Consider the following 14,374-nt stretch of genomic DNA (forward strand, 5'->3'; position numbering starts at 1 on the left):
TCAAGGCAATTGGAGTGTGACCATGATGGCTGATTTCTGCTGGTCTCTTCAAAGAAGCTGGACAACATCTCCTGCAAGGCCAGCACACAAGAGAATGTCGTGAAAGCGTGCATTTCAAGGGGAATAGCTGCTTTCTAACTTCAAATTGGATGCATTCTTTACAATGAATCTGATAAATATTGTGCCAACTGTTACAAAAAAATGAGAACCTCCTTAAAAAAATGGGTATGCTTTATGCGTTTACTATGCGAAACTGCAATGAAAAATGTTAATAACATTTCTGTTGCAAATTTTTTTTTTCCAAATGCAGCCCAGTGTTATTTTTGTACAGGCATTTAAAATTGTTGTAGGCTCTTGAAAATTCAGTATGTTATTGTTATACATCCTATGTGAGGACTGATCAACTTTTATGATTTCAGGTTCAAATGAACAGCTACAGCAGGAATTGGAATACACCCTACTGAAGCCTGATTGTCACAGCTGGTAGATTTCAAAAATGCAATCTGGAAGTGAGGACACTTTAGAAAAATGAGATGCAATAAAATTGCTTTAAACTTGGAAAAAAATGCCACAGAAACGTATAGAATGCTTCAGACTACTTTTGGACCATCTTGCATGAATCGAGCAACAGTTTTTGAGTGGCATAAGAGATTCAAGGATGACAAGGAATCTGTGAGGAATGATGTCAGGTGTGGAAGGAGTAAGGAAGTCAGAACACCAGAGTTGATTGGCCAAATAAAGAATTTCATGGATAAGGACTGTTGTGTGTCTATAGAGACAATAAGTGCACAGTTTCATGTCAGTGTGGGAACTGTGCACACAATTATTCATGAGGAACTGAAGATACGGAAGATTTGTGCAAGGTTTGTTCTGGAGAATATCAGAAAGAAAGACGTTGTCATGACAGTAGGGAGATGTTCGTGCTGATCAATTCAGATCCTACAGTTTTTGATGCTCTAATAACCTGTGATGAAAACTGGATCTACTGCTATGACCTAGAGACCAAGAGACAGCATTTCCAGTTGAAGCATAGTGTCTCTCCCAGACCCAAGAAGGCCAGACAGAGGAAATACACCCAGAAACTTATGATGATCCAATTTTTGACACCAAACTCAATTGTCAAAGGCATGAAGATGATCTACATGCGCTGGTTTTCCACTGAACAACGAGGAATACTATGTTGAGGTTTTAATGGAGTTCAGGAAGAGATTCCGTCGGAAGAGGCCATCACTCTTCAAATCAGGTTAGTGGCATTTCCACCAGGACAATGCACCAGTTCACAACTGCATCCTTGTCACAGACTATTTCACCAAGATGGGCATCAAAACAATTCCACATCCTCTCTATAGTCCAGACTTTGCTCCATGTGACTTTTGGTTACTCCCTAAGCTCAAGGAAAACCTTAGAGGCTGTTGTTATGAGACAATTGAGGCGATGAAAGAGGCTGTGACAAGAGTAATTGGCATGTTCACACAAGAAGACTTCTATGGGATTTTCCAGAATTCGTTGGAACGGTACAACAAGTGCATTGCAGCCAGAGGAGATTACTTTGAAGGGGACTAGAGTTTCATGTGTGTACTATCAATAAAAATGCTCATACGAAAATGTCTGGAAACTTATTTAAGACACCTCGTAATTTTAAAAGGTTTTGAAAACTGTTAAAAAAAAAGTTGTTTTTTTTCATTCACAAATTATGTATATATGTTATGTTTATTTTTGTTTTCTGAATAAATTCTGTCTGCTATACATGGTGTTTCAACAGAGTTACTTCCCCTTTTGTTTACGTCACATGCACCAAAATGTCCAACCGAGCATGTAACTTAATTGAACTGTTTATAACCTTATGGAAACTGTTTTTCATGAATAATTTATTTTCTACCTTATCGTTTTTCATACATTTTTTGATATGTTACTACTTGAGAGCTGACAATTACGTCCGTACCATTTATTTTACTTGAAATTCAATATTTTGTTGTTGTTATTATATTATAGAAGCGCCTATGTTTTTTTTCTTCTGTTTTGAGGAAAGTTGCTTGTATGTCTCATAATTATAAAGACATCCTGGGACAGATATTCGTTTTCTAATTTTTACTAAGGAGTAATCACTTCTCAAGGCCCAAAGGCCGCTCGAGGATAAGGGTTAACAAGTTTGTGAGGTGGGCAGTGAGAACACCATGATGATTGGTAACGATGGTTAAAATTTGGTAGAATTTGATTAAGAGGATGGTTCATGAAGAATTTGTTTACATTGGACTTGAAAACAACTATGTTGTATTCGGCTGGAAAGCAGCCCCGCAGTATTGAGTTCCACTAAATGAAAATAAAGAACGAAACACATGCAATAATCAAAGGAGAATTTTCCAACTTACTTTCGACATGTAATCGTGTTCACTTTTCTCCATGATCATTTCAGGAGGTTTGTTCTCGTAAACTTTGTATGTCTCCAAATATCGACCAGCTTCTTCTGGACTTTAAAAAAAAATTTTTATTTTTTTTTTTAATAGAATCAAGACAAAAAAATTACTTTACATTAAAATAAGAACTACAATGTTCAAGGAACATTCCAAAAAGTAATGCCTCCTATTTTTCATTCCACCTGCATGAATCAGAGCGGATCACAAACCACATTGTTATGATGACTGAACTTAATACATTCATGAACTGAAAATTTCATCTCTCTGTTGCAGGTATTGACGGCATGAGACTCAAGAAAGCAACCACTGTCATGGGTGTGCATCTGAAGTAGAGATGCGTCATTGAATTCCTCCAAGCAGAAAAAAATTGAGCCGATCAACATTAACTAGCAGATGTTGAACATTCGCAAAGCTGATGCAATGGATGTCAGCACAATTAAAAGATGGGTTCATCGATTTCAGAGCCGTGACAGAGATATGTGTGACTACGTGCACTCCGGACTTTTATGACTAAGGCATCAAAAAATGTGCACTGAGAATGGTGGTGACTATGTAGACAAATAAATTCTGGAGCACAAAAGGTTGCTTGTTTTAATGGTACCACTCCCATCTTCATGACTCTTCAATTAAATTATTAAAAAATAGGAGGCTTTACTTTTGGAATGACCCTCGTAATATTTAGATTATTTGAATTACTGAATCTTTGTTGTTATTTTTAAAAACATATGATGGTCGACAATGATGCTCTTTATTTTTATTTGTTTTTTTTTTTTATTTGGGAGTCACCATTTATCCAGGCCCGAAGGCAACTTGAGGATAAGGGTTAATGAATGTAAGGTGGAATTTAAGTAGTTTTTGTTTTTGAATAAATTCACACATAATAACACATCACTCAATAAATTCCAGGCCTGACATATAGATGATGGCATTAATTTTTTTTTTAAATCTAATTTTTATAAAGTACTAACCTTCAAATAGTATGTATCAAAATTTTGAGTCCAATCGGATTATTAGTTCACAAATTACAGTTATTCAAGTGAAGCTACTGCTGCAAGTTTTCAAAACCACGGAAAAATTTTAATTTCATGTTGATAAAGCATTGCTTTATCAACATGAAATTGATGGAAAAAAATATTGTTCAAGCAAAACAATGGCTTAATAAATGTTATTTTGACTTTACTCTGTCGGAAACAATGATTAAGTGATGGCATGCTGACTTTAACCATGAGCATATAAATACAAATCATGCGTAGATGTTGAAGCACCTTTTATGATTTTAGCGACAAGTTAAATGCTATGACTGCTCACTGCTGTGTCACAAGTGGAAGATTCAGCAAGCTGCTGCCGATCCTTACATCTAGACACATTTCCTTACAAGTATTAAGACTTTTCAGCCTCTGTTTGCTCTGCCATCTTGCATAGAGACATGAACTCTAAACATTTCTGATCGTTGGCATAATGATCATACTATGAGAAAGTGAATGTGCAGCTGCAAACTTGGACTAAATATCATCGTGCTTCATCAGAAACTTGGTATTGGTTGGATTACAAATTATTAATACCTTATGTGCTCTGCATCTCAGGTGATTCAGCCATGAACAGCATGCCACATCTTTGATGAACTCCATAATGGATATCCCGAATACTAGAGAGAATGGTCAACTAAGCAAAACCTGACTCGAATACACAAGGTACGATATATGACTGTGTACAAACTGACTTATGTCAACCTTTTGGATTGAACTGCATCGACAGTAGGTACGAGATGTTGACTGTTGTTGTTCATGTTGGAGTCCAGGACACTCGCAGCACTCTAAACACCAAAATTGGATGAAGAAAATGTTAATTTTCACTTATTATTCAAGTTTACAACAACTAAGCCCATATAAAAGATTACCATACAGATGTTAGATAGAGTTCCTTAGCTATGGCAATCTATACTGTGATAATTTTTTTTTTGTGAGCGTGTATTGATATTCATATTAAAAATTCTTTTTTCTATTTATTTAAAAAAATAAAAAATACAACTTTGTTATATATGGGTCATGGAATTGCATTCATCTGCAAAAGATCAAGCTAATTTGCATATTCTTTTAAATATTCATTTTAATTAATTCCATATTAGTTTTTTGGACAGCATTATGAATATACATACGTAATGTAATAACTATTGGTTCATATTTTAATTATTAGCCTTGTAGCAAACATGTCTTCATAACTCAGGCATTAATGTTAAAGGAAAAAGTAAATTGTAAGTTAAACGTTTTGGTTTCGATTCTCGGTGGTGGTGGTGGACATGTCATTTATTTTTTAAACTTTTTAAATCATTATTATATATTGGGTCCAATCAATATAATATAATAATAAATACGAAATCTGCATTAATTAAAATATCATATTTAAGTGTATTTTACGACCCGGCATTGCTGGGCAGCCTGCTAGTATATCTATTGAAAAAACAAACCATATAGAGGGACCTTGTTGGCTTTATCAGGTAATCTTCTACTGATGGTGTCAGAAACAAAACACTCGCTTCCAATTTGCCATGAGCCAGCATGGAAGTAGTATGGCTTAGAAAGCTGTCATGAGAATGCTCATGTCAGTGCATAATCTGGCTTAACCAAAGGTAGTGAAACATAAAAATGTTTTTAGTTAAATGTTACATATCAGTAAATGCTGAGCTCTACTAATTTGGTCGTTGTTCTGGGGAAGCAAAAGGATGATATGGTGGATCGTGATGACAGAGTTATTTTTGACACCCTGCTATTATGGCAGCTAAAGGTACCCAGACTGAAGCATATGGATATACTGAATGAAGCTCTGATTAAATAGATGGACACATATTTCAGTTAATGGCAAGTGAAAAAAAAATGCAAGCTGACGAAGATCTGAAGTGACTCAGTCAAAAAAATGATCTCAAACAATAGTACATCAAACCCAATTAAATGATAAAATTTCGTAGAGAAAATCACCCCATATCGCCAATCTGTGCAATCCACGTTTGTTAAAGAAGAAGTCAAACAGAAATTTAAGTTGTCTTTCTGTGGAAATTCTTCTTGTTGGATATCTGATGGGCAACGCCAGAAAATATCAGATATAGGTGCACACGCAATGCCAGAGATTAGTCGATTGCTGAACAATGACGTCAACCTACTTTCCGATCGAGAGTCGGGGTCTTGGAAAATGACCTAAAAATAGAAACAATGGGACGTCCTACATTCTAACCTGGATTGGAATTAACTAAATGCAAAACAAAAGAAAAATCAACATTTCAAATTAAAAGAATGTCAATATAAGAGCAACACAGACATCAACAGGGAAAGAGTTGGCAAGGATCGAGCAGGGAAGACATTTCTGCACCATCCCACACTGCACATCTAAATATCAATCACTGCTGTCTAGTCAACAATTGTAAATAAAACTAAGTTGTTTATGTTATTCGTTTGTCTGCTGTCATATTGAAACTAACAGTGTGTATATGAGTATGACCAAAAATTATATAGACATTACAAAAACATTAGACAACTGTTATATACACCAGTTATATAGATCCAGTGTGTATATGATTTTGCATGTATTGGACAAAAGTACGACTAGAAATTATATAGACGTTACAAAAACATTAGACAACTGTTATATACACCAGTTATATAGATCCGACTGTATAATATATACACGTTGTGGTGCTGTGACTATATAACATTCTTTAAATTAATATTTTGAATGAACATAAAAATATTTTGGTTAATTTAACTGTCACTATCGATTTGGATAATAATACGCATACTCACATTTGCAAATGAGATCATCCATGAACTGTTTTAAAATCAAATTCTGTCTTCCAATAAACTAAATCAGTTTTAAAACCCCTGCATCCTTCTTTTATATATATATATATATATATATATATAGATATAGAAATTGCTTCAGATGAGGCACGAAACCACTTGATGTAAGAAACCAAAAAATAAACAAAACTCTTCATGGCCAAAAAGTAGCCAACAATAGGTATAAGATGGGCTAAAAAGAGAACAATTCTTACTCTTTTGTTAAAAACATTGGTCATGGAATGTGAGGTCTAAGGGACAAAACATGGAAAGCAAAAAAAAGCTGACGAAAGTAAACCAAAGTCCACTTTTTACTCTTATATAATTTTAATGCCCAATTAAATGTTACCATTTTGAATGAATAAACTCAGAAGTTTACATTCGTTTTATTTAAATAATATTTAGTTGAAAATTATTTTTACGATAAGAAAGAATATATCTATTGCTTTAAAAAGATTTAAAGTGTATCAATCAAGGGAATAAGTCCTGCTCATAAAATGTGGAGTTGTCTACCCCTATCGAGTGAGAGCCTATTTTGCAAAGGGCAGAATAAAAACAAATTTTGTTCCTTCAATCTTCTTTCTGTTATCCGTTTTTTAGGAACACGGAACTTAAAACATATGTATAGTTTAATGATATTAAGAAAAAATTATTTCCTATAAAAACCATTGTCAATATCAGTTACCTATTCTTTAACTAAATAAAACAGATATATCTCTTCTTTTATATAATATATATATTAACTATTTATTTATTTATTGAAAGTTCCTATTTATAATGCCTTTCCATCGGACAGAGTTAGACACCAGGGTGGTGTTTTAACGTGGAGAAAAGGAACAAAAATTAAAAATTCTCTCGTAAAAGATTTGCTCCTCCCTTAACTGTAAACAAGAAATTGAAGTGCAGTGAAACTGAAGAATAGATGGTATTTATTTGCTCCCCCACCAAGCAAATTAGGCACAAGGCCGATTTTTAATGTGAGGAGTGAAGGGAGGGGGAAGGGGAAAAGGGGACCAGCTCCCGAGAGGTGGGAAATGGGAGCTGGTTAATGGTCAGGCATGTGGGGTTGCCCCCACATCTGGTCCTTGCTAGTCATAGCTAGTCATAGCTTGCAGTATCTGCCGGAACAGATACTACACTTTGATCTTGGCCCGAAATTGAAAGTTGTGACAATTTAAATCTTTGTAATAAAGAAATTATTTGTTTTAGTTAAAGAATAGTTAGCTGATATTGACAATGGTTTTTATAGGAAACATTTTTTTTATTCTTCTTCGTTATAACAGGAAAATTCGAAAATCGAAATATTAAGTTTCAATTAAAATCAATGGCATCTACTTAACTGTCATATCGCAATAATGAAAATATCCAAAAATTACAAAAAAAAAAAAAAAAAACGATAAAGTTGGCCAAAGATTTTCAGTTTTCAGAAAATAATTATCTCCCTTTAGTTACGATTCAAACCTTTCAGTTTTTTTTTTGTTTGTTTTTTTTTTGTTTGTTTTTTTTTTTTCACAACTCAATTTTTGTTGTCTTCAAAAACTATTTTCATCAATAATTAATTTTCTACCTGGTCGTTTTTCATAATGTTTGGATATGTTTATTACTGTGACATGACAATTAAGTTGATACCATTCGTTTTACTTGAAATTAAATATTTTGAGTTTCAAATTTCGCTATTATAAATGAAGAAGAATCCAATTGTTGCTTAATATTATTAAATTTTACAGGCGCTTTATTTCAAGAGAACTATTATTATCAACAGTAACATGACAGTAAATTATATAAATAGATGATTATTATATTAACATTTCATTATTATTTATATATTATATTTAACATTTCAAACAACTTTATTGTGTCGTTGTTGTTGGATATCTTTAGGTCCCATTCACTGTCTCGTGACAGTGAGAGTGCAAACAATACCCTGATCCAATTTTATTTACTACAATGAAGTACCCATGGCATTTCGCTAGTTTAATATTTTCAGATTGAACTCCTGTCAAGGAGAGAGAGAGAGAGAGAGATACATATATGTTATTAGAGCCTTCATATCGTCATAGTAGTCTCACACATTCTCCTGACTATCATGCTATCTCACTCTATCCCCAATCACACCTGGTAGGTTTTCATGGGTGCATTGTAAGTCTTCTGCTAGTTAGTTGAGGTAGGTTCTGTGTGGTCTCCCCATTGAATCACATTCCTGTTTCAGCATCCACAAAAGAATATCGCTGATAATTTCATCCTTAGTCTTCCAGCAGTGTCTGAGGCTGAGATTTGCGGAAGGTGTTCGTAGAGTTGCTCTCACATGAACTACTGCCTCCAGGAGTTGCTAGGCGCAGCTCTTCGCATTCTGGTTTACACTGCATCAATTTTCCTCTTCCAATCTTCTGGTGTAAGTCCAGATGCTGCTTCCATATACAAGAACTGATGTAACAATGGTTTCAAAGAAATCATGTTTTATTTTGACATCTAAATCACTTTTATCTAGTCCAGTTCACCCCAGGCCTTGCTAATTTAAACATTTAGTTCACTCTCTGGATGTTTACTTTGCTGCTTTATTATCAATATAAACTCGCCGACATTTTTGAAAAAGTCACACTTAAGGAAGAGATATTTACATGTTTGTTTTGTTTGTGTTAATAAAAAACAATACAATTTACCGTTCCTTTGAAAAGGTGTAGTTAACTTTCTGCTTCTTTAATTGCCTCAGAAAAATTGAAAGGTCATCAGTGTAGCCTGTGTCAGTAATTTTCTTTGCAGGATACCTTTTGCTTCTTGCAGGTAACAATGTCAAGCTATTTTCTTTCGGTTTGTCAAGTGACATATGGAGTATGTAGTCAAAACACATCATAAATAGATGGGGAGCTATAGCATCACCCTGAAGAATGCCATATGTTAGAAGTATTTTCTTCATCTTTCTTCTGTGTATTGAATCGAAAGCCTCAAAGAAATCCATGAAGAAAAAGACAACGTTCAGATTTTTTTCTTGAACACCTTCCATAATCTTCCAAACCATTAAGATTTGCACAGAAGTTGATTTAGTTTTGCAAAAACGGTTTTGATTTCGTTTAAGAACTTTCACTTCAGATCAGATTCGGTTCAACAATATTGCATTGCATATTTTGGCAGAAATGGCTGTTAGAGATATTTCTTAGTAGCTTGAGTCAATACCCAAATCTCCTTTCTTAGGGAACGGAAGTATGCAGCCTTTTGTGCATGTTATCTATGCACTGCTAATAATAAACAGCATTACAGAATTTAAGCAGGATGCCATTGAATTTTGTAGTGTATGAGAACTTCCATCCACCAACTCACCAGGTTATGGATAGGAAAACAGCCTCAAGATATAGAGGTCAGCTGCTTATTTTGTATACACATATGCCAGATAAAATCAAGTGTTGCTCTCTCATAACACATAGCTCTATCAGGGTTACAGGAAAGCAAAGGAAGTAAGTCGTCAATTGTGATGCACTTTAGTTCAACAAAAAACTACTGAGTTCTCTATAGGGGTGGTGTCTATAGACTATATACAATAGACAAGTTATCCAAATATCTCTTATGACGCATACACAAATTAGACTCTTACATAATTATAACGTTCAGATTTACATAAATTATGGAGTGTATAAATTTTTACATAAATTATGGAGTGTATAAATTTTTCTATTTTGTCTGCTAACAAATAACTATACATAATTTTAGATCAAGCGGTTGTATTAAATAAGAAGATATTGTTCAATTGTGTTAATGTTTCTTATAATTTTCATAGACATTCACTGGTGTACACTTCTTTCACTCTGAGTGTAACAGAGCACAGATGTGCATATGGCAGTGGCAGCAGCAGCAGCTGTATGACAGCCAACATATGCAAATGACTGAGTTATGTTTGAGGTGACATCACAGCGAGGAAGAAGGAAAGAAAAAAATTATGAAAAAAAAAGAAACCCGTGGTCCGAGAAAGTTAGTTGGTTGTTTTTTTTTTTACGGCATATGAACCCTTTTCAGGTTATTTTAATGCCGAATCCAGTGATCTTGAAGAAAAAATTTTTAATAGAATATATTTGTTTTTTTCAAGTCGGTTTCTATTTAACCCATAGCTGGGATCATTACTCCCAGGTCCACTCTGGGTCAGAGTGGACCTGGGAGCAATAGAAATTAAAGGGTGGCTCCACATTCTCCAAAGCCTGCAAGCTAGGGCCTCACAATCAGATATAGTTTAAGGTCATATCCAGGACCGGGTCCGAGGACAGAAATAGACGTGTTATATACGTGGCCAAAAAACGACAGGGAAAGGTGAGTCGTAAACATGGCTGGACAAAGACAGAATGCCCCATGTTCAACACGAAAGAGTCTTGTTAAGCACATTGGAGTACAAGAAGACTTTTGAACAAGAGACAAGGCGTTATTCTGAAAGTACCTGTAAATCCATGTCTGTTGTTTCAACTGAAAAAAAAGGAGAGTGAATTCTTTCCTTGTCTTTGTTTCCTTGCAACTGTCTGCATATGTGTGAGTCTCAAGTGTTTACATGTAATGACTATGTTACATGAGTACCTATTTACTATGCCTCCCCACGGGACAGAGTTAGACACTAGGGTCGTTTTTTAATGTGGAGAAAAGGTACAAAAATAAAAAATTGTCTCAGTCGTGAAGGACTGATCCTTCACCGAAAGAGAACAAGAAATGGAAGTGCAGCATCTGAAGAACAGATGGTATTTATTTGCTCCCCCACCGAGCAAATTAGGCACAAGGCCGATTTTTAATGTGAGGAGTGAAGGGAGGGGGAAGGGAAAAAGGGGACCAGCTCCCGAGAGGTGGGAAATGGGAGCTGGTTAAAGGTCAGGCATGTGGGGTTGCCCCCACATCTGGTCTTTGCTAGTCATAGCTTGCAGTATCTGCCGGAACAGATACTACACTTTGATCTTGACCAAAAGGCCAATGAGTAAATAGTCTTCACTTCCTGTATAATAATTCAAGGGAAGCAACTCATCTGTCATTTAACATTAGCAAATTCTAGTAAGGGACCACTGAAAATGTGTCACCTATTTTGCTTGATTATTGCCTAAGTTTCAGATGTAATTAATTGTCAATCTTAAATTGTATTTATTGCTCTTATGTAATAACATCATATTTGAATGGATGAAAACCATGTTAAAAACGGTATTTTCAACATAAGGTTAAATTAATCAGAGAGTGGAAATTCTGGTTCTTGTCTAGAATAACACATATTAAAAAACAAAAAAAAATATGTGATATGCATACCTGTGACGAAACGAAAATATCATATTCCAAAAACCATGTAAATTAATCAAGTAGTTTCATTTTTAAATGTTGTGTCTATCATTTAAAAAAAAAAAATCTAAAAAAAACAAGGGAGATAATTCAATTCAAAACTTGCGAGATTTATGTTATAATGCCTACAAATTCCCAGTAAACACTTTAAAATGATTTTCTTCATAAAAACTTATCAATTTACATCATTTTTTTTTAATATGATATCTTCGTTTTGTAATGGGTATGTACATCATACATATTTTTCTTTATTTTTGTTTTTTTAATAGAGGCTGAATTCTGATCAAATACCAAAAGTAATGTTAAAAACAGTATGTTTAACATTAATCAGAGTGGAAATTTTTATAAGAAATTAACTTAGAGGTTGGAGTACATGTCAGAATATGATACTATAGACGGGAAGTTCAAATGAGAAAAGGAAGAGATCTTCTTCTTTGGCCTATAAACTGACTGTGTTCATACACCGTTCTTCAGATCTTTGCTTCATTCCACCCTCTGGAGAACGACCGAGAAACTCACATAATGTGTAAAAAAAAAATGAAACATTAAAAAGCATGATGCCAGTGAGAATTTATGCGTTGACATTTTTATTTTATTTTGTCTTGTTACATCTATAAAGAATGAGAAATACATAGAAACTTTTGCTATGACCATCTTTACAACTAAACGTCATTATCCAAAGAGCCAACCACTACAATTCAAAGAGAAAAATGAACGGATATTTCTATCAACAAAAAAGAAAATCTGTGGGGATCAAACAAATCATCCATGATAAATAAAATTCTAATAAATTTTTTATCATGTTTATTTTTGTTTTAAATTGCCATTAAACTATCAACTAATTTGTTTTAAATTGTCATTAAACTATCAACTAATTTGTTTTAAATTGTCATTAAACTATCAACTAATTTGTTTTAAATTGTCATTAAACTATTAACTAATTTGTTTTAAATTGTCATTAAACTATCAACTAATTTTGCTTTTAAGTTTGTTGAATTGTGATAAAAGTTGGGGGTGGGGTATAAAAAAATTTTTTCAAGTTCATTTTTGTGTTTAAGTTTTTGTGTTTAAATTTTTTTATCCAAAACTTTTGCTACAATAAAAATTAAAAAAAAAAAAACATTGTCGTCAGCAATTACAATATTGAATTAAAGTGACATTTTCAAGCTTAAAAGAAATAAATTTGACTTTTAAGTTGAAATAAAAAATACAATTTGATATTAATAACACTGGGTTACAAAAAAATATTTTTTGTAAGTTGTCTTGGATTTTTCAACTGATTAAGAGCAAATCTGCATCACTGATTTCAAAAGTGCCATCAGTTTACTAAATGAACGTAAGAAAAATTATTTTTTTTTTTTACAAAATGGAAAACATTAGAGCGTCTTTCTTCTGCTTTATTTGTGTTAAATTTTTACATACATACATTTTTTTTTAAGGAAAAGATTTTTCTCATCCAATTTATTATATTATCAACATTTTGCAAACATTGGTCAATATCAAAATGTCAAAATTGAATTACAATGGTAACTATTACAATATCTACTGATCAATGCTGAACCTTGATTAGAACTGATCAGTTAATCAGTAGACATGACACTGATAAAGGCAGATGCATGAAAACTAAATGTTTGTTCATTAATCATTCAGAGCTTTAAAGTCCAACAGTTGTCAGTCATCATAACTGGATTCTTCCGTCCCTAATACCTGGTTTCCATCTCCTTCATGTCTTGATAGAATCGCTCCTCTTGCTCATCACTTATTAACCTCAAATTCTCAAGAAACCGATCCACATGTGAGAATAAAGAAGTGTATTTTGATGTTTGTGTTATATTACAGGTTTTTGAAAGCAGTCAGCATTTTGTGACACGTTCTGCCTTGTTGTTGCCAAAGTAGTTCTTAACGACCAGAAAAAATGCCTTTCATGCTTTCTTTTTGTTACAAGGAACTTTGAATCATACAAATACGTTAATTTTTGGATTCGGCGTATCATAATTGTTAAAATTAGTTTTTAAATTTTCAACGATTGTTTTTGCTGCTGACCCAAATTTGGGTAAAATAAGTGAAATATTCTAATGGTGCACGATTGAACAAAAGATCTATTACTGGATTTTAGCTACGATGAATGTATTTGAGATCATAAGAAATCTGATGAAAAAAAAAAATAACTGTAAAAGGGACTCACGAGAAGGCAAGAATCAATGTACAATCAGCAAGAATACACATTTTGCTCACATCCTTCAATAAATGATGAGGATCTTTCTAAAAGTGAAAAGAAAAAAAAATCAACAATTCAATGCAACATAGTTTAGAAAATTTGAACACATGGTTATCTTCTTTATTTTATACTTTTTTCTAATATATAAAGTACAGTTACTTATTTGTCATCGATAGCTTTCTTCCGACAAAATCAATATTTGATTCTGGTTCGTCGTTTTTTCTTGTAGATTGTTGCAACGTGCTTTTAAGAAGAGTAAAATGTAATTCAATTTACTCTCTTCCACATAAAATACTTAGTTTTGGTCAGAATTATTTTCAAATATCTGCCATCTTAAAAAAACAGAGGATGTAACTATATTCGTTCATACAGAGTTCCTATTTACAATGCCTCCCCATGGGACAGAATTAGACACCAGGGTCGTTTTTTAACATGGAGAAAAGGGACAAAAATAAAAATTGTCTCAGTCGTGAAGGATTTCTCCTCCACTGAGAGAGAACAAGAAATTGAAGTGCAGCTTCTGAAGAACAGATACTAAACTTTGATCTTGGCCTGAAGAGCAAAAACATCTGCTCTTATTGGAACAAAAAATATTTGGGGCAGAATTTAAAAAAAAAACCAGAATA

General features: G+C 33.5%; 1 protein-coding gene across 2 annotated transcripts in view; it reads right to left on the reverse strand.

The window, feature by feature from the left end:
• LOC145258606 (DNA excision repair protein ERCC-1-like) overlaps window positions 1–14,374 on the reverse strand; it is a 108,036-nt gene that overhangs the window by 67,316 nt on the left and 26,346 nt on the right. For both annotated transcript variants that reach the window (XM_080116622.1, XM_080116623.1), the window contains exons 6-7: window positions 13,716–13,792; window positions 2,370–2,469 (exon numbers count right to left, since the gene is read on the reverse strand). In XM_080116622.1, coding sequence (XP_079972748.1) covers window positions 2,370–2,469; window positions 13,716–13,792 — 177 coding nt within the window. The remainder of the gene's footprint in view (window positions 1–2,369; window positions 2,470–13,715; window positions 13,793–14,374) is intronic.

Source organism: Euprymna scolopes, chromosome 3 (genome assembly GCF_053919585.1).
Source record: "Euprymna scolopes isolate OS-2025 chromosome 3, ASM5391958v1, whole genome shotgun sequence".
Taxonomy (NCBI): domain Eukaryota; kingdom Metazoa; phylum Mollusca; class Cephalopoda; order Sepiida; family Sepiolidae; genus Euprymna; species Euprymna scolopes.